Here is a 25,402-nt window from a genome sequence, read left to right as displayed (position 1 = left end):
AACTCTTTGTAGATCCACCTATAAAGTCTCTTGTAGACATATCTCAAATGTCTTCCCATCAACATAAGGGATAGATGGCGTCTTTCCTTCGAGAATGTGGACAAAGATGAATTCGGTATGTGAAGAAGATGATATCTTAACGTTTTGGTTCAAGATGTGGTATCTTACCTGTGACTCTATATTCTTTCCATACCTCGTGAGGTTTTCCAGGTCGCAGTCTGGTCCAACAAGTAGTATCAGAACTGACGATTCGGCTGAAATATGTTAGACTTAAGGAGGAGTAGACCGGAAAGTGTGTGGTACCCATACTTGAGGGAAAGATTATTTGATTTATTCAAGTGTGAAGTCTTACATTGGATATTCAAGGAATGAGTGAAAGACTTTATTAATAGAAAAGACTCATAAAACTAATGCCTTAAGGTTTTGGATTAAGACGTAATGTCTCACTTGTGACTCTACATTCTTCTCATACCCAAATAATAATAGAACTTTCCGATGGTTGGAGACTTCCCGATCGCAGCCTAGTTTAACATGTGTATCTTGATGGGTAGTGGCAAGTTAAGAGTTTGGTAATACTGTAAAATGCTCGGAAGGTTTCTACTAAGAATGAGTGATCATATGCAAAGGGCTCATGTTTGAGAAGGAGATTATTAGATATTGCAAGTGTAAGTAGTATGTTAAAAGAACTCTTGCAAAGAATTAATGTCTCCACCAAATTAACAAATGATCTAAAACATTAATGTATAATTATAATATCTATGCATTGTTGATGCAAAGATTTATATAGCCACTATATCATTCACCATTTATTTGTATTTTTTAATAGTCAATAAATTAAAAATAAATGATGGATGATGAACTTAAAGTCTACAGAACTATTACATTGTCAGTTATATATTTTTCTCTCCTCAAGTCTTAACATGAGATTATAACACCTCAAGTTCAACCAACATTAGTATTTTCATAGCTTTATTCCCTTACAAATATTTTTAGTGTATTATTTTGACTGACACTTTAGTTTTTCAAGTGTAAGTAGTATGTTAAAGAAGTTTTACATGTATAAGTTGAAGAATTAATGTCTCCACCAAATTAACAAATGACCTGAAACATTAATATATGATTGTAATATTATATAATGTTAATGTAAAGATTTATATAGTCACTACATCATCTACTATATTTTTATGATAGTAAACTTTAAGTGTTTAAAAGTATTACATTGCTTGTATATATATTTTCTCACCTCAAGTCTTAACCTCAAGTTCAACAAACCCCTTACAAATATTTTTAGTGTATTATTTTGACTTACACTTTAGTTTTTCAATTTTTTCATATTATTTGTTACTTCAGCAAATTAAGAAACATTAACTGCTTTTTCTTTAACTATATCTCTTGAAATTGAAAATTCAAATAAACATTTCTAGAAGTATTTAAACAAAATGACATTATTTTGTACATTACAGTTAACACATTTAATAATTGTCAAAGGAACAATTAAAATAGAATGGAGAGTATCTTTTCAAGGGTGTGAACATCGAATGGGTTCAAATTATTTTTTATAGTAAGAGATAGACTTTCACACACTATTATTACAAAAAAGGAGATATGACAATGTTGATGTGGAAACGATAAAAACTTATCCAATGTGAAGAACAAGTCATGTCTTGAAGGTGAGATAAAAGGAGCATATGCCCTAATTCGACACTCACGAAGGTTTTTACAAAAAAAAAAAAAACAACTTCTTGGAGTCAAATCCATTTGCTTGATTTTATGAGCGTGTATTGGTGTTACAAACAAAACTTGAACATTGTTAACCATTGACAAATTTTTTTTGTACTACCAATGATATCATTTCACCCTTTTCAGTAAGGAACTAATATTTTACAGTGTTTGTGACTACCTCTCCCAACAAGTATTACTCACAAGAATCGAACTCTCGATCGTAGGGATCCAATGGCACCTTCTTCGCAAAGACACATTCTTTGAGTTATCCACCACTTCTGAAAGAAGAGCAGTTACACAATCTGTCTCCTTTTTTAGTGTCATGGGACACAATTAAAGATAATGCTATAGTTTACTTATGTGCATGGAATTTTTCCTGTTACATATATAAATAAATTCTCTTCAGGTTTAATGTTCGGCACAATGCTATGTCATAATGAGAAGAATTGATTTATGACCACCATATAGAAAACATCCAATTGCAGTTACCGATTGAAATTAAGGCACCTACTTCCATGCACCTTTTGATACCAAAACCTACCTCCCCATTATAAAGCAATCTCATCTCTTCTCTACATGCTTCCACACCAAACGAAGGAAAGGATGAGGACGACACACCCACATAATATGCACCCACATAATATGCACCCACATAATATGCACCCACATAATATGCACCCACATAATATGCACCCACATAATATGCACCCACATAATATGCGACAACACTATTGATGCTGCTTCAAAGGCTCTGTTTCCTTGTGAGTCATAGACTTAGATGATGCTCAGCTTATCCATCACTGTGTATAATATTGGAGTCAAGACATTGGAACTCATTGGGCACAACAGTACAATGCTGGATTGGTTGGATAGCCATAGTAGGTCTAGTTTATGTGAGGTCTGCTTCAGTTGAGGCTAAAGACATTGTTTGATTTGTGGGTTAGAAGAGACAAGGCACTAAACATTTTACAGTGATTTTTTATCGGTGGCATCTATTCTATCAGAGTTGTGCCTGACAATAGCGAATGTAGATAATGGTGAATGATGTTTTGGTCAAACAGAGACACTAATAGATGTATCCATGAGAGGTACTCAGAGATTGAAATGTGTTCTTTGAGCTAACAAATTACTAATATGTTACCTTAATTCATATACCACTAACTATGCATAACATGAAGTAAAAATATCACTGTAACTAATACAAAGAGCTAAATGATTTGACTTTCGGCACTTGCAATGAGAAGGTGATATGAAAATAAAATTCCAGATGAATACCAAATTCAAATTATCAGCAAACAAGGGATTTCAAACATCACCCATAATTCAATTTGACAATGGAGAGCCAAAACACCAAGGTAATGCCGATTTTCAAGAAACCATCTAAGTTGTATCTGTCTCAGATCAATTTTGTCCTTGACAAATTAGAGTATCAACTAACTGATTATTTTGCCCACCACAAACTTGTGTGCATAAATTGAGACCAAAATGTACAATACACAACCAGAGAAGGTGCAAAAGAAAGAGGTAATAGTTAAAACAAAATGAGATCAAAATATTATAATCCGAAACGCAATTAAAAAAACTGATAATCCGAAACATTCAGCAACAAAATGACATTAACATAAAGATCAAAATGCAATTAATCAAGTTCCCACATAATAAAAATAAGAAACTACCATTCCGAATAACAATATCCAAAATCTCAAGAATTCAAAACAAAAAAGTAAACCCTAATTTCATAAAATTAAAAATACCATTGATAAAATCAAGCAGTGAGAACAACTGCTCCACCAGCCTCCTTAATCTTCTTCTCCGCAATCTTCGAAACGAGCTTGGCCTTCAACACAATAGGTTGGTTCTCAGGCAAAACACCTTTCCCCAAAACCTTAAAGTACCCGAACTGCGTAACATCGATCAACGGTGCCTTACCCGGTTCCTTCGCCGCCTTATCCTTCACCTCTTGAGGAACCAGTGACCATAGCTTATCGATGTTGACGATTGGGGAATAGAACTTGTTACGAAGCTTGTGGAAATAGCGCATACCAACCTTACCGAAGTAACCTGGATGGTACTTATCGAAGAGGATGCGGTGGTGGTGCATGCCACCGGCGTTACCTCGACCGCTGGGATGTTTGCGGTGCTTTCCGATACGACCGTGACCGGCGCTGACGTGGCCTCTCTTCTTCCTGTTCTTCTTGAACCTGGTTGTCATTTTCTCTTCTCCTTTCGCCTCTCTGTGTGTGAGAGAAAGTGTTGAAGCGGCAAGGGTTATGAGATTAGGGTTTTGTTCTTTATAAGCGAAGCAATTCGTACTGATTTTACTATTTTGACCTCCTCATACGTTTTTTGTGGTAATGAAATTATTATACGGGTTTTGTTATTTTAACGTTTCTTAATCTTAATCCTAACAGGGTTATAAAAAAAATCTTAACAGTGTTTTAATTCCATATAAAATAAAAAAATATGTACTAATAATGTAAGAGTTTTATATGCTATCATTATATTATCCATCAATCATTATTGAATCTTTTTTTAAAAAAACAAATGAATAATATATTAATTGTGTACAAATTTTCACATTAATGTTATAAATACTACACTATAGAGAATAACTCTTTCAATCCTCACATAAAAAATAACCTTAAAATTTGACTAATTTATCATTTATTTGTTCTATAAATTTAAAATACGGTTGTTTAACATTTTTCCTATTTCATGAAAAAATATCCTGAGCACACATCCTATTGGACACAACCAATTTGCAAGATAGTTGTGATAGAGAATGTTATTTTAGGATGGTTGCCTTAAAAATAACAAATTGTATTATGGGGTTTAATTCGAGATGATCCTAGCCTGTGTGGATCAGAGGAATTGGAATGTATAAATGGTTTGGACTCTTTAAATTGAACAATGAATAACTGAGTCCTCATCTCTATAGCTAATAAGATTTCTCCAAATAATGCAAATATGTTATTTTATGTTTTTAGAATTTTTCTTTTTAATGAAGTATCACTTTTTTATTGGACCGGGACAGAGACAGGGACAAATGATCCAGGTTTACAAGTTTCACCAATACTTTTCTGGAAAATAAATCACACCAAGAAACTCTTTTCTTAAGCACATTGCCAAGAAAAAGAGTGTGGCACCAATAAATCAACGACATTATTTGTGAAGCTGTCCAATTGAGCTATTGAAGAGGTCTGTAAAAGCAGGATGGAGAGATTAAATTTTGCCAATATGCTTCGATCATTTGTGCCTAAGTGAGTAGCTATTACATGAATGCTAATGCAGAAGAAATGATAGAATGATTATCGTCTTAATCCATTTCCACTTCCACCAGCAAGAAGTGGATGACACAGACTGAAAAGGGTGACTTAAGTACAGCTCTCTGAATCTCTGGCGCGTAATCGACCCCTCCCTCCCCAATCATCGATCAACATTAATGAAGAATTAAACCAAAGGCGCATAACATATTTGTATACTTGTACTTAGCTGCTTAGACTGCATCATAACGTATACGACCCAATAGCAGAAGTAAAATTTATTCATCTTAACTATAGGTAAAATGGTTCAAAACTTAAAATAAATGGTAAAATTGGTAGGCACTACAGATCATTCCAACGAATTACTACATCCATGTACATTTACAACACATACCTTGTTGACTTCAGCTATTGTAAGATTAATTGTTTCTTATTCCTAATAGCTAAAAACAAATGCGTTGTGCATCAAATGTTGTGAGTGCAAATATCAGTGGTAAACCTCCCAAAAACTAATTATGTGACATTCTTTTGATAGATATTAGTTTTAGAAAGTGCTCAAGGCAGCACCAACTACAGACACTACCAATGCCTCTTAAAACCTACTGGAACGGCATTTGATCCTGACCGATTGCCATAGCCTCCTCGACCTCTGGAGCGAAAGCCTCCTCCGGATCCTACAAAATGACAAGAGCTAATTACAGATCATCCCAATAAAAACTTCAGATTTCTGTGTCTGAGAAAGTGACTTACCAAATTGACCAGAACCAGCTGTCCGGGCTAAAGCAATCAACGCGGGATTCACGACCTGGCCAGCATCTTGTAAAATCTTGATCAGCTCCTTAGCAAACTTGGCATTGGAATGTGTAAAAAAGGTGTATGCAGTTCCTTTAGCCCCAGCACGACCAGTTCGGCCAATTCTGTGGACATAATCTTCCAGATTGGTGGGAAAATCATAATTGATCACACATTTTATGTCTTTCACATCTGCAAGCAACAAAGTAAAGTTTCATAAGGAACAAAGTGAAGCTTCAAAAAATGGAGAAAACTGCAAACATCCTTATCCCTGCCCACTAAGATTTTGATCAAACTCAAGTCAACACATTCTTGACATAAATGTGCCCACCTTAACCTTTCAGGGATAAGGAGCAGATTCACAATGACTGCCATCTACAACATCCAATTATCAACTAAGCATGTATGAGTCAACCGGGCTGCAAAGACGACCAGCTCCATAACTGTGGATGGGGATCAATCAATTAACGGATAACAGTTGTATGACCAGTACCGCTGCGGGCAACATTCGCAAATATTCGATAACTAACCTTATTTTGCCAATCCTGTAAACCGCCATGCATTATAACCCATAGTATGAAATTTACAGGACCGCACAACATGATATACAGCCTTAGAAATTATAGATTGACAACCATGCCATATCGATGGAACTCTGCCCCAGGCATGCATGTAACTTGACAACTCGAAAAAAGATAGTTCCATGTAAAAAGTAGCAGGAAGCCTACTAACTGAAGCAAAACAATTTTGTCTCTGAATGCAACCCTTGGTCAAGTTACACGATGTTCCAAAACACACAGACAATATGGCCCCGCAACACACCCAAACCACAAATTACATCAGGAGGAACTGGACAGCAGCCGGCAGACTCGTCTATCGTTAAAGTTTTAGACCTAAAAAATCCTAAGATTCTTAACACACAGTGATCCTACCAAGACCCCGTGCAGCAACATCAGTGGCAGTCATTATTGGACTTCTACCACTCTTAAATTCAGCCAAAACCCAGTCCCTTTCGGACTGGTTTTTATCACCGTGGATGGACAGCGCTGCCCATCCATCTACTCTCAATTGTCTTGTAACTTGGTCACAGCCCTTTTTTGTTTCCATAAATATTAGGATTCGGCTACCATCCATCATTTCTTTCAGCAGTTTGATCAACCTGCATCAAAGCTAAAGCATTAATTTGGCAAGCTAAAAACAATGGGCACTGTCTATTACCCGTGAGGTTACGAAGTTACATACCTATTGTATTTCTCCATATCAGTAATAATTTCGACAATTTGATTTATAGATTGATTTGCTTTCAGTTCAGCTGATCCAATAATTACCTATCAAACACAATATTCCACAGGAGAACAAACTCATAAATAATAACCTAAACGAGGTTTAAGTTAATTCACAGAATAAAAAATGTTTTTTGAAGGGGGAATAAACGCAAGTCAAGGCCATAAAAATACTATTGCAGTAACCTTATATGGGTTGCGCAGAAACTGCCTTGCCAGCTTTTCAACCTCCCTTGGCCATGTAGCACTCCAATACAATGTCTGCCTATCTGGTCGAATCTGTTATTTCAAAATACCAATGTAACTGGCTGTATCACTAAAGGTAGTGGATTCAATATGATGTTACAACATCACGGGTATGTACTTAGTGAACATTCTGAAGTCAATTTGATTAAAATGAATGAGTAATATTTTCAAAGAAACATAACTCAAAAGTAATTCATCTAACTTCATTGTTTTTTACCTAACATATGGAGATGCATCAGCCATGTTGTGGAGCCAACATGACTTTGGCCTCTGATAGGAGTGTAAGCGGTTCTGGTTTAAACCACAAAACAATGGAACCGAATCACAAAATGCAGTTCTATTCAGTTTTTTTATTTGGAACTATTTAAGTTCGGTTCAGTTCACGGTTTTGGAAATTTAGGAAGCCTTGAAACCGAACCGCATATTAACAAATAATTTTTTTACTTCTATATTTGGATGGTAAGGATTTAAAGATAGGTGTTAAAATAGAATTAAGAATTTAGGATTATTAACATCTGAAGGCTATAACAAAGAGAAGCTGGACAATGAAAAGTGGCAAAACAGAAAAAATAAATAACTAAACAATCCTACATATCTTCAATGTCCAGGGAAGAGAAGTAGAAGAAATAAAAGAAAATAAAAGAAAGAAAAAGGAAAAGAATCAAAGTAAAAGAGAAGAGAAAGGGAGTGTGAGCGTCACATTTGCAGAAGAGAGAAGAAAGAAAAGAAAAACCACGGAACCGAACCATTCATTGGCGGTTTGGTTCCTAAATAAAAGTTGCAGTTAATTAAAGTGAATCGAACCGTATTTGTGTTCAGTTCGGTCACTAAATTGTACCAAAAACTGAATCGAACCAAACTTTTACACCTCTATCTTCTGAAACCTTTATGTCTGCAACACCCAATCATTGTGGAAATTACATGATAAGCAATAATAAATTTGTATAAATGACCCCTAGTTGTCCTGCATCAACACTAGGCCAAACAAGTACTAAGGGTGTGCTTGGGGAGAGAGGAGACTCAAAGTAGCATGGAAACATCTGAATATGGAAAACCACTCTGAGCTAACTTAAATGCTATGGGAAGAGGGCCAAAAGATATGGCCTGCAGAGGAAAACAGCCACAAATGCCGTTAAAAAATCCAACTTTACAAAGCGTATAGGTTACATAATTTTTATTCCAAATTTACAACTGCCTATTTTTCTTCTCAACCAGGCCGTATAGGTCTCAGTTGCTGACATAGACAATCAAAATTGGATTTAAGGCTGATATTTGTGATTTGTTAGGGTTTCAACCCTATTCAAGGAGTTTTATTAAATGTGATAAATATTATTGGCTTATTGCTTGTAGTCTCCCTCACTATAGAACGAAATGCCACTCTTCGCTATCCAGACTGTGCACCACTACACCACAGAACACTGGAGAACTGTGATCGAGGACACATGGCCTGAATCCTAAATCTATCTAGGAAGGAGGGAAAGCGGATATGGCTGTGATGCGGGCATGTGCATTTGGGTCCCAAACTCACAACTGGTGCAAATCACATATGGGTATGGCCTAATACATTAACAGGCTCATATACTGGACAAAAACAAAAGGAAAAAGGAAAATTGTGTTGGGTATGCTGCAGGTTCAAATTTTTTAGTGCAACAGGTACGAGCTTGGGTTCGTTGTGGCCAAAATGGGTTTGTTTTGGGCAGATTTTTTTGGCTTTTCACATGTTGCTTCACACAAACCAACCGAGACACTAACTGATGACCTGCATCAGTTCGTGTTTGGGGTCTCTCATCTCTGTTCTCTTCAAACAGGCCAGCTGCCAGCTGCAACTCCATTTGAAGGTCCTCCTCCATCACGACTCCATTGAAGGACGAAAGCAATGAGATTGCATTTTGATTTTGTGCAATGCTGTTATATTTTATTATATATATTAAAGTACTCATACTCATTTTTTAAGAAATGCTTTGCCGTGTAACAGGTAGTCTGGTACATATCCATATTGGTGCAAAAATCTAGTAACCAAAGGTGACAATGACATACATGAAATAGTGTAGATGACATTTTTTCATTGTTTCCTATTCAAGGTTAGTTGTACATATTACCTGGCCAACAATTTTCCGTATCTGAGGCTCAAAACCCATGTCCAACATTCGATCAGCTTCATCCAAGACAAGGTAAGTAACTCTCTTCAAGTTTGTGTGCTGAGCTTCCAACATATCTATTAGTCGACCAGGTGTAGCAATAACAATCTCAACACCTTCCAAGAACCAACAGTAATCATTCGATCATGTTAGTCCACAATTTAGATCAGTATTAAATAGGCCATTGACATACAGAAGCATGAGCAGTTACCTCTTCTCAGGTCGCGAATTTGAGGGCCCTTTGGTGCACCACCATAGATGCATGTACTTCTAATATGTGTTCGTGCCCCAAATTTCAGAGCTTCTTCTTGAATTTGTACAGCTAACTCTCTAGTTGGTGCTAAAACTAATGCAACAGGACCATCACCTGGTGCTGAAAAAAAGCAGCAAACACAGTCATCATACCATAAAAGGAAAAGTATATATGACAGATTAACCAGGAAATCCAGTCCAATATTAATACTTACACAGTCGAGGTTGAGCACTGATATGCACAAAAGCAGGAAGCAGATATGACAATGTTTTACCGGATCCAGTCTCAGCAATGCCAATCAAGTCTCTACCCTTCAGAGCCATGGGCCAACCCTGAGCCTGAATTGCAGTTGGCTCGACAAAACCCAAATTGGCAATGACATCCATGCAATAACCTAACATCTCGACATCATATAATCAGAAAAAGGACACACAAAAGAAGTCATGAAAAACACGAGCTAAAACAAACAAAATACCAGGAAAATTTGCATCCTGAAATGTTCGAATCGGTCTTGGCACATCATTCCCTTGCACAGTGATTTCTCTAGTAGCACGGTAATGCATAACTTCTTGCTCGGACATAGCACTCACTGAATGGCTTTCAACGTAAAAATTCTTGTCAAAAGGCACCAAATTTCTAAAATCCTGCCTTGGGAGAGAAATATTATCCAAATCACCCTTAGACGAACCACCATGTCTACCACCGCGACCACCACCACTACCATAACTTCTACCTCCCATCCCTCCTCTCCCGGAGCCCCTAAAACCATAATTCCCACCTCTACCACCGCCATGGCCAGAGCTAAAACCACCACGCCCTCTTCCACCACCACCACCATGACGACCTATGTCATCCCTTCTATCGCCTAAATGACCATTACCAAATCTATCACCAAAACCACCCCCTCGACCGATATTAAAACCACCCGAAGGCGGTATAAATGGCGAAACCGGGGGAGCAGGTCCGGATCCATAACCATTAGGTGCTCCTCTTCCAGACGAATACGACACCGGAGGACCACCGTATGGAGCAGGAGCACCACGGCCGTATGTTGCAGCAGGAGGAGGCATAGATCCAACTAGATCACTGCATTGAGCAAATAAATCATAAAAACATTAACATTTCAATTCTAAAATAAACAAAAAAACAGTGAGTAGTGAGAATTGAAAAGATGAAGAATACTTACGAGCGACGGTTACGATAAGAAGTGGCGTCGGAATATCTGTTGTCGAAGTGGTTCATCTCCTGCCAAGGGTTTCCGTTAGGGTTTCCAAGGAATATTTGGAATTAGGTCTGACCGGGTTTTCGAATATATATATATATTTGTTTGGGGCAATGTTTCTCGCCACCGCCAATGTTTAATTCTCGGGCAGTTAGGGTAGCAATATTAATCATTAGATTAACTCAAATGTTTAGGATTTCTATTTACCCCAACAAAAGTTCTTAAATTTAATAACTCAAACATTATTAAAATGTTAAATTTAATACACTATAAAATGTTAAATTTAATACACTATAAAATGTTAAGTGAAATTCAACAAACAAAAAAGCAAATAAAAATAACAGTCAACACTGTAAAACAACATTGAACAATAAATCTTGTAAAACAGTAGTCAATAGCAGTTCTAAAATAACAGTTAGTTGTCAACAGGAACAAAAATTAGGAATTGTAAAACAACAAAACAAAATAAAATAGTACTATATTTGCATGGCAACACATCAACATTAATTTGATCTGTTTTGGATCAGTCTAGTTCGTAGAAGAGGAGAGTTAGAGTAGAGAAAAAAGGGTGAGAGAGATCGAAGAGAAAATGCAAATTTCTTTTGATTGATTTAGAAGAGAGAAAGAGAAGAAAGACACAAAAGTATGGGTCCCACACAAAGACTTTTTCTTCTCTTTTAGTGAGAAAGTGGGAGGAGATGAAATTTTTGCATGCAATAATATAAATGTCATTCATTTTTTCTATATTGTTTAGTTTTAAATATTATTAGGGACATTTTGTCATTTGAATCATAACATTATCTCTCTTCTCATTTTCTATCTAACCAAACAAAAGAGGATAAAATATTTCTTTCTATTCATTTTCTTTCATTCTTTTCTTATACTAAACATCACTAAAATCTATTATATTTCTCATTTTCTCTCTCTCGCCTTTTCCTTTCTCTCTTCTTTCTCTCTTCTTATTTTCTCTTATACAACTAAATAAAGTCGTAGAGTTAAAATCCATAATCGAATAGTACCTATTAGCTTTAAAATAAATTCAAACACATTCAAGTTTTACCTACTAATTTGATTTTTTGATGTAGAAGGTAAGTTTGTGGGGACTTCAAACCATGAAAAGTCTAACGTACATTAACCTATTTTTTAAAAATTCATATTGATTATTTAATTAATCTTATATTAAGGTTATCCACTTGTCTACTTAGTTTGAATTTGTTCATATTTATAGGCAAAATATTTCTCATCACTATCATCTTGGTTCATAAAGATATAACATAGTTGGTTCTTATAGACTACAGGTATAATAGGAACATCCATCAACAAAAGACTCACAATAAAGGTGCTTTAAGTGCTACTAGAACAAAATCCAAATGAAAAGTTTACATCAAACACGGTTTTTACTGTGATACAGGGCTAATCTACTAGCTATAACATAATGAACTAAAGAAAAGGCATCGAAAAGATGAAAGGGTATTGTAACCTGGTGTAGGAATCAATGTGATTGGAGAGTTACAACATGATAAGAAGTGCTACTTACAACGCTAGGTTAAGGTTTTCGGGGTCGTTGAAACCATATAGCAAAGGAAATTGTAGCCACATATGTACGTAATTGTCCCGAACCTTAAAGTTTTGGGAGTTTCTAAAACCGCGTATGAGACCAATTTTTAAAACCTTCGTGTCTATACAATTTTCGTCTTCCCGGGCAGCCTCGGAGATTACATTAACTATGTTATAATAGTACTTAAACCTTTGTTTTCTTCATAAGTCCAATAAACTTGAGGAGTCATTATTTCTTGTGAGTTATAGCTAAAGTAATCTATGCCATTAGCTCCATTTATATGACTTCTATTGAGGTGATTTTATGATCTCCAATTGGATGCACAGTTTTTTACCATCACATATTGATCTAGAAATCCTCACCTTCCATATCTATGCCTTACAATATTGCAAAGGAGAGTATAAGTAGAAAGAAAATGAATTGGTTGATTCCAAATTCCAATTGGCATTTTATGAAGAGTTCATTGCCATCAAGAGCGAAAATTCCACCTTGTAGGATATTTGTTGTTCATAAAAAGTAAAAGTGGTCCAATACACGAGTTTCTCATTTAGTAGGGTTTGGGCAGAATATTTATGGTTTATACCATAAATTATTTCTTACCTTGTTATTAATATCACGTTGACACCTTGCATGATTCAATACAATTATGCATGCACTCACACACATAAACGAGTTACTCACATTGAGTCTTTCTAAATCGACAAATTTACTAAGGTAGTGCACTTTGATCAGAAATTTAACATAGTGGTGTAAGTTTTGTACTTATTACAAAAGTGGTGCATTTTTTTGTAAATCGACAATCCCATGGCCGTTTTCCTTCATTTCTTTTCTCTTGGATCCACATAAATCGGCAACACTGGCGGAGTTTATTTTTTTAAATATTTGCTTTAGAAATCGTCATTCCAGAAGGAGTTTTTCATTGTATTTTAATATATTAGTGTAAATCGGCAATGGTGGTGGATGTTTAATTTTTTATTTTTTTAATATATATGTGCAAATTAGCAATAGAGTAGGAGTTTTTTTTTTAGAAATCAACACTCCAGAAGGAGTTTTTCATTGTATTTTAATATATTAGTGTAAATCGGCAATGGTGGTAGAGGTTTATTTTTTTTATTTTTTAATATATATGTGTAAATCGGCAATAGAGTAGGAGTTTTTTTCTTTCTTTTCAAGTGCCCTAGAATGAGTTTTACTTATTATTTTATTTTATTCCTGTATCCCTAACAAGAATCGGCTATCTTGGTTGAGTTCTATGTTTAAATTTTTAGTATAATTTTTGTTCATTCCAACCTATTACTAAATTTTGCAACACTAATATTATTAAAAAAATATTACAATATTAAAATTTTAATACATTAAATCCGAAACAACTTTAATGACGTCTCTGTGATGAAGTGTCATGTGAAGGTGATTTTCTCTTTCTTGGCGGTTGAACTCTTAATTGTTGTTCATTCCGTTGTGAGATTCTCCCTCCACCACGTGTCACCACTTGTGACTCCTCATCATCTGAATCATCTTCATCAACATCCTCAATCACAACTTCGTTATAAGTATGTTGTATACCAAAAATGTTTGTAGACGGCACAGTAGGACGATAATATTGTTGAGAATCGTATTTCGACAATGGTGTACTTAAAAGTAGTAGCAAACATTGATGGTAGTAGAACTTGAGAATTTGATGATAAATAATTGTATAAATAATTATAATTTGTGAACTCATATTGTTGTTGTTGTTGTTGAGAAGTAAGTAATGTAGTATGTCCTTGAAAATGACTAGAAAATTTGATTGATGTAGCATAGTATTTTGTCCTGGTTAGACTCTATACAAGTAACAAATCTGTTTCATAACTGATTTGATCTAAAAAAATTCCAAATTTTCCACTAAAATTTCTCTGCCTAAATCCTAATTCTTAATAGATATAAATGGATCCTATAATCTTGTCACCTTTATTTTCCAATAGTCACAAAGTTTGTTGCTTACACTGTTTAGCCAAGTGAGTCTCTCTGGGTTATACTTCTTAAGGTCACCTTTCTTTACAAGAGTGGAAGAAAAATTCTTAAGGTGGCATTTACATTATCTTTTTTCTTCTTATTTTAATAATGTCATCAAGTTTTGTTTGATTGTTTCCACTAAGATTGAGGTGTAGAGTGTATGGTCATAAAACATTTACTCTAGGGATTCACTTGATATGCTAAATTTTCAATCATCACACTCTTCATGATTGTTGCTAAATAACTAGTGTGGAGGCAAAGGGTTAACGGCATGGACCATAATTCCACTATATGATGGAGAGACCATTAATTTGAGCAAAATGGGTAATTATTATAACTCGGAGAAGATCTTATCTCCCACAAAATATATTACAATCATGTGTAATAATTAGTCATAAAAAATATTAATTATTAAACTTTTAATTTAAATATTTTTTTCAACCAATCACAATAAATAATACACGAAGTATTATACTTTTGGGACAAAAGATGGGTCGGATCAACATTACCATTTTACTTGAGTGAGAGAGTTTGACATTATATAATATAAGATGATGGTCTGCCATCATGTCTATAGAGTGCTTATTCACACCATAAGATGATGTTCTCCCGGTTATATTGATTGAAAATGGAGAATCAAATTGTGGACATGTCTCCTTCAAACATTGCATTTCCCATTTCATATAACATTTATGTAATTAGTGTCCTATTCCGCATGAAAACCTTTATTATTACAAGTCACAAACACTCAAGGGAAGTGGTGGGGCTAAATTTATTTTAAAGTGAAATAAGTGGATGTCTATTTTTTTTGTTTCGCACAAGTATTCTCGCAAGGCACTGTCCGAGCCGGAAACATCCACACAGGTACGTGAGGCTACTCTCCCAACGAACATTTTTTCCATCCACAAGACTCGAACCTAGATTCTTGCTTAAGGAGAATCAAACATGTACCACTTGAACCAACGTCCGTTAGTTAAGTGGATGTCTATTTGATTAGATTACAAGTGTACTTGGTATTATCTCAAAAATTGATAGACTCCTTCCCCCTTTCTTTAGGCAAAAGTGATGTAGTTTTGATATCACCATTCACAAAATAGACTTAATGATTGAGATTTAGCGATTTGGGTTAACTATGTTCAATTTCTATTGTATCAGATCATGATCATCGAGCCTCCAACTATTGATGAGTTTCGTTGTTATATGTCATGAGAAGATTGGAGAGTCACAAGTGAGACACAATATATTAAATCAAAAATCTCAAGACAATGATTCTGTAGACCTTTTTCCACTTATAAACTTTCTCATATCTCATATTGGACTTAACACTTTAATAAACCCAACAACCTCAAACTTAATAAGGCTAAACAAATGACTAATAAAGCTTGATAGTAGACATCTAGGTTCCACGATCAAAAAATTCTCATGTTTATTCATGTTGGTCTCTTGATTCCTAAACCCACTTACTTAATGGGGTTGACTCGGACCAACTTACTTAAACTAACTCATTTTGCCATCTCTAAATTATAACACTTTACTCAAGAGGTCGGTGAAATTTCTAAGATTAATAAGATATAAGTGTAATTAAGTCAAACCAATCTAGATTTAATGACAACCATTCAACCAAAGTTGATGTTCAGATTCCTTTATATATTGAGCTTCACCAAACTAAACAAAGTAGAGACAAAAACCTTTGGCCTTGGTTGACTAGTCAGCTATGGCAAACACCACTTTACTTGCTATTCTGAAAGTTCTGCTGATTGTCATATCCACAGTTTGGGTTTCTCTTTGGCTCTTGAAACCAACCCAACTATGGACAAAAAAATGGAAAGTTGCAGAAGAAAGTGCCAGTGGTACAATTTTTGGATACTATGGTACACACTGGAATCTCAAAGTTGATGAATCTTACTATTAAAGTCTTATTTCTCTTGCATGAATCTGTTTATATAAAAATTCATAAATTCCAAGAATCTCACTGTTGAAGATTTTTTTGAAGGTCTTAACTTTGTTGTGTATACATTTCCTATTATTGCTATATGCATAATTGGACTTCTTTTCTTGGATTTAAAAGGTGGATATCAAAGAAGCAGGTAATATATATATAGCAACTATGGAGTACCATTCAATTACTACAATGAATGCTTCACTTCAAATTTAATTTGTTTGATATTATGGCCTACAGAAGTACAAGGAGTCCATCAATTTTCTTCTCAAATCCAAGGATGGTGAACAATCTTCTAGGAATCTTATCCAGTACTGAAATACTCGTAGTTTTCCTTTTTATGATCTTCTTAGGATGGACTTACTACTCTCGAATTTCGAATGACCTCAAGAAGTTGATGCCAGACAAATCACTCAAGTTGAACTTGTAAGTGTTGCTGATACTCTTATTTTGGATGATCAAATGTTGTTTTTTCACAAAATGCATAATTTCATTTCAGATGGCAACTCAAGTATCTTCGAATAGCAACCCGGTTTGGCTTGCTTGCTGAAGCTTGTCTAGCTTTGCTTCTTCTTCCTATCTTAAGGGGTTTGTCTGTATTTCGCATACTCGGCATTCAATTTGAAGCTTCAGTTAAATATCACACCTGGGTTGGAACTGCAATGATATTCTTTGCTACAATACATGGTGCAAGCACTTACTTGGTCTGGGGAGTCAGCCACCATATACAGCATGAGGTGAAGTCTAAGTTTTGTTCCTTCAGCTTATTGCTCATTAACTCTGTCATTCTGCATAACATATCATGCCTATCTTAAAGAAGGTCTTCTGATCATAAATAGTAATGTAAAAAGTGATGATTCCATACTTAAATGAATCACATTCTTGATAGCTATGATTTTGAAGCTAGAGGGTGAGCTTGACGCGACGTTACGGTTGTTGCTTTGTGACCATGAGGTCACGAATTCAATTCATGGAAACAACCTCTCCGCTTGAGGGAATAAGGCTGCATACATCGACCCTCCCCAAACCCCACTAAGTGGGAGTTTCGTGCACTGGCCTATCATTTCCTTACTAGCCAAATTTTCCATATTCATGGAAGAAACACTTCAGTTCTCTCTTGTTTCTTTCAAACAGATTTGGAAGTGGCAAAAGAAAGGACGTATATACCTTGCTGGGGAGATTGCACTTATTGCTGGATTGGTCATTTGGGTCACTTCATTACCACAAATTAGACGGAGAAAGTTTGAAATCTTCTACTATACGCATCATCTGTATTCTGTCCTTCTAGTATTTTTCTTGTTTCATGCAGGGGATAGGCACTTCTACACTGTATTTTCAGGAGTGTTCCTTTTTAGCCTCGACAAACTACTGCGTATCGTACAATCAAGTCCAAAAACTTGCATAGTTTCAGCTAGAATCTTTCCCTCCAAAGCTGTGGAGCTGATACTGCCCAAAGATTCAAGTATATAGTTTCTTTACAGCAATCTGAATTTGGCATTAGAATTTGAAAGATCAAAAAAGAAATTTGCTATTTAAATGGTTTGTTTGTATAACAATTTGCAGGGATGAAGTATATGCCTACTAGTGTTATATTCTTGAAGATACCCGCTATATCACATCTTCAATGGCATTCTTTCAGTATAATATCTAGTTCCAGGGCTGATCAACACATTATATCTGTGATAATTAAATGTGAAGGGTGGTGGACAAGTTCTCTCTATGACCTGATGCATGCTCAACTAGACAAAGATGCTGATAAGATGAAGGGTATCCCTGTTGCAATTGAAGGACCTTATGGACCTGCTTCTTTAGACTTTTTAAAGTGAGCAAAAACTAAATTATCTACTGCTTCTAATTGAATACTTTAGCATCATTCACCGGTCCCCTAAGGTTTTTCGTGGTCTTATATCGGTCTAGTTCAAATGTGCAAAAGTAGAAGATTATGCAGAATGATGAAAAATGGTAATTCTCTGCAGATATGACAGTCTACTTATGGTTGCTGGAGGAAGTGGAATAACCCCATTTCTGAGCATTTTGGCAGAAATTGATTCAACTACAAGCAAAACTAGATTTCCCTCTAGAATACAACTTGTATATGTCATTAAGAAGGCTCAAGACTTTTGTTTATTACATTCAATCTCACATATGCTACTCAGCAAATCAACTGAAAAATGTCATTTGAAATTGAAATTGTTTGTAACTCAAGAAACACAAGCAGGGGTGGGAATTAGAGAGTTGCTAAATGAGTTCTTTAAAGTAAAATCCCTGCAATTGAACACAGGGTGTCCAAGTTATGTGGTATATGGTCCTGAAAGTTCAAGTTGGATGGCTACCATTGTGGGATTTTGCTCCATCTTTTTTCTCAGTTTTCTTATCTTATTCAATCATACTATAATTCCATCAGAAAAACGCTCCAGATTATCCAAAGAAAAGACTCCCTCTTGGGTTGTGGATCTGGTTCTGATAGCTGCTTTTGTACTAGCTTTAGCATGCAGCACTTTAATGGCAATTATTTTGAGGTGGAGAAGGGTGAAAAAAGGGATTACACCAACACCACAGAAAGAAATCAAACCCCTTGATCTAAGTTCAGCTGAAACTACTAATGTTCTTGATGAGCATGAAGTCCATAATGGAGGAAGGCCTAACTTTAAAGGTAGATCTAATTGCTTCTTTCCTTGTGTTTCTATTATATTATGACAGAACAGTGGCAGAATAATACTTTTAATTGAACAGATATATTTGACAAGTTCAAGAGTGAAAATTGTGGTCCTAATATTGGAGTTTTGGTGTGTGGACCTGAAAGCATGAAGGAATCTGTGGCTTCTGCATGCCAATGGGAATCTGAGTGTTTCAAGTTATGTGCAAAGAGAACAGAACCATGCTTCACTTTCCACTCTCTCAACTTTACACTCTAGTAGTCAAGTCTGGCTGCCCAAATGCATTCACTCCTGGGACTCAAAAATTGTGTCACATCAATTATGAGATAACAAAATCCCACTAACTTAATGTGATAGCAAGAGGAAAAGCATCTAATAATTTTTTAGTACACTAATGATGAGCAATCATCTGCTTTCAGGTTTTCAGAGTTTCTGTGGTTTATTCACCAAGCTTTCTAATTACCCCAAGTGTATAGTATCCCATTAGATATTTGGGAGTAATAATAAAAAGTTAAAAACAGTATTTCCGATCTTTCCAAGAATGTAGAATGTATTTTCAATGTTGTTTCTTACTAATGTTCTCATCTGAATGTAATAAAAATATCATGAAATATTGAAATCAAAATATCCCCCCTATGCATGTGTTCAAGTTTGACATTGGTGTAATGTGAACTATATGGTTACCATTGATTCAATTTTTTTACATAATTTAGATTTTAAGCTGCATCCAGAAATGCAGAGTACAAAAGCATTTATCTATAGAAGGGTAATGAACCATAGTAGGAGTCAATCATATTTTCAGATGGCAGTAGCAAAATTCTAGTCAATGCATTAAATAAGCTGAAATTTAACCCGTTGGATATATGCTTGTTGAATAAAAGTAAAATTGTTTTCTCTAATCAGGTACAACGTACACTACAAGTTAACCAAAGACTTGAATGTGAAGAAACAATTGAAAGTTGAAACTTCTTTGGCTTTGATCATCAACTAATAAAATCAATAATTAAAAATCAAATACAGGGACTAATGGATGATTCTGCAGTCTCCATAATCAAACCACAATCTATCAACATCAACATCTGAACAACAATAACAACTAAGTCTTATCTTAGGCACAATCTGTCAAAGCTTCAAAATCCAAACAAGAAAAATTCAAATAAAAAAGTCCAATTATATGCAGTCAAGTCAAACCGGAATGATAACTTGCAAAGGAGCCTCTTCTTCTTTCACTTGGCCTTCGTCCACAGCAGCACTACCATCACCATCACCACGGGCCGAATCTGACAACACCTCCCCGGGAGCCTCCAGCAGCTCTTCTCCGAGGAGGAGCGCAGTCACTTCCTTCATGGTTGGTCTCCTATGAGGATCAGGGTGGCAACAAGCCAACCCAAGCTTCAATATCATCTCTATGTCCCTCACATCATACTCACCCTTCATCCTCTCATCCACAGCCTCCACCACACACTCTTTTCCATACAACTCCCTCACCCAATCAATCAACACTACCTCCTCCTCCGCCACCGATGTCTCTATAGGCCTTCTCCCACATGCCACCTCCAACAACACCACCCCAAAACTGTACACATCACTAGCTGAAGTAGGCACCGCAATAGTTGCTAACTCCGGTGCCAAATACCCCAGCGTCCCCACCACACGCGTGGTGTTCGGAACCTCACCCTGTTCGTACAGCTTCGCCAAACCAAAATCTCCAACCCTTCCTCGCATATCAGAATCCAACAATATGTTACTCGATTTAATGTCTCTGTGAATCACCACCTTGTCCCAACCGTGGTGAAGATAGTTCAACCCCTCCGCCACGTCTACAAGGATACGACGTCGTTGCTCCCATCCTAGCACCTTCTCTGGATGATCGAAGACCCATTTATTGAGGCTCCCATTTGGCATGTAATCATAAACAAGCATGAGTTGGTTCCCTTTTCTACACCAACCACGCATTTGAACCAAATTCTTGTGTTGAAGCCTTCCCATGCTTGAAATCTCAGCCATAAACTCGCGCAAACCTTGTTTAGAATCGTGGTTAACGCATTTAACTGCAACTTCTGTTTTATTTGAGAGTGTTCCTTTGTATACTTTTCCAAACCCTCCTGAACCTAGAAGCCGTTCCTTGCAGAAATCACTGGTAGCCACACTCAATTCCTCGTAGGAAAATCTATGAGGCCAATATTCTGATTCCCAATCTTCAATCTCATCTTCATCTTCCTCTTTCGCCTTCTTGTTTCGCCACCACAAGTAAAACCCTAATACACAAATTGCAACGAAAACAGCACAACCAATGCAAATTCCTGCAATTGCTCCACCCGAAAGCGACGAAGGCGTCGACTCTGGTTCGAAAATTGGAAAATTCGTTGTGTTAATCTCTCTCGCAGTTCCAGAATCACTGAAACTCCATGCTAAAATTCTCTGCTCCTCAATCCAGTTAGTCTTCGAAGCCGAAAACCCAACATACATATCAGAAGAAACATAATCACCAATAGCCGGATCCTGATAGGTAAGCGTTGGCCTCACCGGCCGCGAAACCCCAATTGGAGCAACAGTAACATTTATCTGAAAATTCTCCCCATCGAATTCAATCCAAGCTCGAATATTTTCCCCGCTGCGCATTCGCACAGGAACAAATCCACCAGAGGAGTTGTAATACCCGGCAGTGACGATCTTTTTCGATTCGATGTTATTGAGATCAATTCCAATATGATTATCGTTAGGGTCATTGAACTCAGGGTTCTGTCCAGTATCGAATTCAACGGCGAGAAGAGGGAAAATGGAGGGGGAGGTTGCGTTTGTGAACAGACCAAAGTACTGGCTAGCAATTGCTCCGGGTGGTGAAGTTGTGCTGCATAGGAAAAAAGCGAGACCGAAACCGGGGCTAGTAGAAATTTGAGGTAAGATAGAGAAAACAAAGGAAGTAGAGAATGAAGAAATTGAAGTGGAATTTGAATTTGAATTTGAATTTGAATTTGAAATAGAGCTATTGCGTTTGATTGGAATTTTTTTAGGGTAAAAGGCTCTTCCAAAAGAGTATTGGTTTGAATCGTTGGTCATACGGATAACGGTGGCGTCGATACGAGCGTCGTTGATGAAGGTGATGTTGCTGGTGGTGTTGGTGACGCCGGTGAAGGAATTGAAGAGAAAATCGAGGGCTAATATGGGAAAAGGGGAAAGTTGAAGTTGGAAGAGGAATAAGAAGAGTGTTTGAGTTGTTGTAATAGCCATGCCGGAAAGTGAGTTTTCGCCGGAGATGACGGTGGTTAGAGGGAGTGGCTCAACAACTCTACTTGAATAATCAGTGATTAATCAATACAATTAATGTGTCATAGACTCATAGTATCATCAACTTGCTATTTGCACACTTTTCAATAATAATCCACTTGCATTTTTAAATTCAATGTTTTTATTTTTTGTAAAGTGAAACTCAATTGGTTTTGTAATTTTGTTGGTGCTCCCAGAACATTCCTTTATGCATTTTTGGGACCAAGAAAAAAATATTTATGGGCTAAGTTGTGTATGTACTATTTATTAAAAAAATTAAAAGAGATTTGCTTCTTGATTGTCTTATTGTCTTATTCATATCTAACGTTAACAAAAATGTGATGTAATAAAGTAAGGTCTTATTCGATCAAGATAAAAATCAAATATTGGTTCATTATGAGTGACAATTATTTGAAGAGATAACTATATATTTCAGACATAATAATTTATTATTTAGGTGATTAATTCACTTATTATACAATTTTTTTTTATCATCTCATTGTAGGAGAGTAATCGATTTTCAGAATCAACTTTAATGTATATCCGTAGAATTGTGAAGAAAAGATATTCCTTTTTAATGGAATAATGAGAATAAATTAATATTCCTAACCAGTCTTTTCATAAGTAGAGATTTTAGCTTTATTGGTAGGAATCGGAGAGTTTGACATATTAAGATTCCCTTTGTTTAGTTAGGGATAGTAAAAGGATTAGTTTTTCCAGATATTTTGATATTGAGAATCAAATTTTAGAGATTGACAATGAGAATTCTTCGGGTACGAAATGAGCCACTTCAAATAGGTTCATTGCTCCGGCCCAGAATACTATTAATCCGGCATGGGCCACATGAGCCCCCAACAGTTTACCAGATAAATTGATAAGTCGGGCATTCCCGGCCCCACCAAGCGAAACTGGTAGTTTCTTGGTCACGACCAGTTAAAGCATTTGTGAAATCATTTTAAAACCTTTAATTTTTATTTTTCTGTAAAATTCAACTCACAAATACTAGAAAGTCATACTAAAGTTTCTATAGATGATAGCCTAATCAGCCTGATCCACATTCAAAAGTTTTATATAAAAGCTTGCTTGCAAAGAGGAGGTCACTCTAATGGATATGGATCATCTGTCCAAAAAGACTATGTTCTTATTTTCCTAATTAATAAGATTTCCCAAAATAATATAATATAAAATATTAATTTATGTTTTTTATAAATAAAAAATTATAATTAAGTAAAACATTTTAATTGCCTTGGTGTACCGTTGGGGACACCAATGAGTGCTGGAAATCTTCATCCTTTGTTATAACCATAAGACATTAATATTGACGACTCTGACTCTATCAACATTCATCTATAATGACTAATGACACAAAGTTACCAAACAATAAATCCTTGAACAACAGTAAGCAAAATCAAAAGATTTTTTCATTGAAGACCATAAGCAATTGTTTTGCATCTTCTAACAGACTCTCAGATAAACTTGAGAGTACTACAAAAGATCTTCGGGAAAGTACCTCATTTCATCATCTAAAAAAACTGAGTTAAACACCCAGCTTTCCTAAATGGAAGATAATTATTAAACAACTATGTAGTAATATTTGAAGCTAACGTGAAATTTGAGATTAAGAGGAAACACTTATACGAATACCTTTGTTCAAACAAGGAAGATCTGCATCATTATTTGTCCAAAGCATACAAAATGAAACAATAGTTGCACAACCTACTAGTCAAAATATCATATAAGTTTAAGAGATAACGTTTAAACCTCACCGGAAAAAGTCAGAAACATAGGGGAAACTATGTTGACATGCCTGAAAGAACACTTAAGAATAAAAAGTTACCAACTTACCATATAATTCTCGATGCTTTACTGAACTGCCTATATGCTTTTAAAGCCAAGTATTGGAGAGCTAGGTTGTCAGTTTTTTTTTTGGAACTGTGGTGGAAACATGGACCACAAGTTGAGTAAATTTTAATAAGAATGTTTTAAGTCTTACCTTGTCTATCTCATTCTCATTATCATAGGCACATTCTCTTAAGCATAGTAGGTTTAATCACATGTAGGGTTACTCATTGTCGATTGACTCAAAATCTTAACCTGATATCAGAAACTTACCATAGTAACGAGTGGACCACAAGTAAGTCGGAGTCTTGAACTAAAACTTACTTTAATATAGTGATTCCATCAAACGGTTATAAAAAATAAGTCTTATCATCCCCAATGCGCACAACAAACCTCTCCTTGAGCAAATGAACAACCTGCAGAATAGATCTCCAAATGATTTAGTCACCATTTCTACCCTATAAAATGAAGATATGATTATTACCTACATAGTTATGCAGAAAAGTTCAATCCCAAAACTTATTTGATTTGGCATGAGACTGCAAAACAACATCCCCAACATCGCAGTGTTGAACCTCCTAGCTTTCCTCACTTGCCCATAGTTTTCCTCACTTGCCCATGGAGTTAGACATAGCAAAGAAAAACCTCGACCATTACCATTAAATAGTCACACTAAAGAACGACGTTAGTGTTAGACTTTTAAAAAACTTTTATGAGCCTTTAATGGTTCATAAGAACCCCTTAATTTAGGACCTTAGCACTATGACATTCACATGTAATAAAAGAATAGAGTAAAAAATATTTGGTTGCATTTGTGTTTTCCTTTATGTACTTTATGGTTGTTTTTGTTTTCACCTCTCCGACTTTCCTTTATACGTTCCCTTATGTACTTTCTAGTAACTTCCAAGAACATGGACCACTAATTAGAATTAATCTAACAATCTCTCACTTGGTCCATGTGATGACTTGAAGATTCATCACTTTAATTGTGCACTTTAATTGAACCTTACAAATCATCATCCTTAATTAAATTGAAATGGTTGAATCACGACGGTCACAAATTATATGAGGCAGTCTAATCCCTTCCATGTATTAGAATCAACTCAACTCAACCAACTTTAATTTGAGTCTTCATTTATCTTTCGGAGATTCTTCAAGTTATCTCATTAAAATCATACAAGTACAATCTTTAACATGAATAACTTAAACTTTAATTATGGAAATGAAACTT

General features: G+C 35.7%; 4 protein-coding genes across 4 annotated transcripts; 1 reads left to right on the top strand and 3 right to left on the bottom strand.

The window, feature by feature from the left end:
- Positions 3,311–3,998, bottom strand: LOC109362506 (60S ribosomal protein L27a-3-like). The gene has a single exon (XM_019608342.1). It carries the CDS (start codon positions 3,932–3,934, stop codon positions 3,488–3,490), a length of 447 nt encoding a protein of 148 aa, XP_019463887.1. The 5' UTR covers positions 3,935–3,998; the 3' UTR covers positions 3,311–3,487.
- LOC109362498 (DEAD-box ATP-dependent RNA helicase 20) lies at positions 5,292–11,024 on the bottom strand. The gene is made up of 10 exons (XM_019608331.1): positions 10,884–11,024; positions 10,173–10,783; positions 9,912–10,091; positions 9,656–9,817; positions 9,406–9,560; positions 7,247–7,339; positions 7,020–7,105; positions 6,710–6,936; positions 5,736–5,969; positions 5,292–5,659 (listed from the first exon to the last, which is right to left on the bottom strand). The coding sequence occupies exons 1-10, from the start codon at positions 10,937–10,939 to the stop codon at positions 5,565–5,567; spliced, it is 1,899 nt and encodes a 632-aa protein (XP_019463876.1). The 5' UTR covers positions 10,940–11,024; the 3' UTR covers positions 5,292–5,564.
- On the top strand, positions 16,110–19,607 carry LOC109362491 (ferric reduction oxidase 8, mitochondrial). Its single transcript, XM_019608318.1, has 8 exons — positions 16,110–16,340; positions 16,463–16,556; positions 16,649–16,834; positions 16,908–17,145; positions 17,543–17,870; positions 17,972–18,230; positions 18,385–19,061; positions 19,142–19,607. The coding sequence occupies exons 1-8, from the start codon at positions 16,184–16,186 to the stop codon at positions 19,321–19,323; spliced, it is 2,121 nt and encodes a 706-aa protein (XP_019463863.1). The 5' UTR covers positions 16,110–16,183; the 3' UTR covers positions 19,324–19,607.
- LOC109362483 (L-type lectin-domain containing receptor kinase S.1) lies at positions 19,928–22,405 on the bottom strand. Its single transcript, XM_019608306.1, has one exon. It carries the CDS (start codon positions 22,294–22,296, stop codon positions 20,251–20,253), a length of 2,046 nt encoding a protein of 681 aa, XP_019463851.1. The 5' UTR covers positions 22,297–22,405; the 3' UTR covers positions 19,928–20,250.

This window comes from Lupinus angustifolius, chromosome LG01 (genome assembly GCF_001865875.1).
Source record: "Lupinus angustifolius cultivar Tanjil chromosome LG01, LupAngTanjil_v1.0, whole genome shotgun sequence".
Taxonomy (NCBI): Eukaryota; Viridiplantae; Streptophyta; class Magnoliopsida; order Fabales; family Fabaceae; genus Lupinus; species Lupinus angustifolius.
This window is presented reverse-complemented; position numbering and strand designations above follow the sequence as displayed.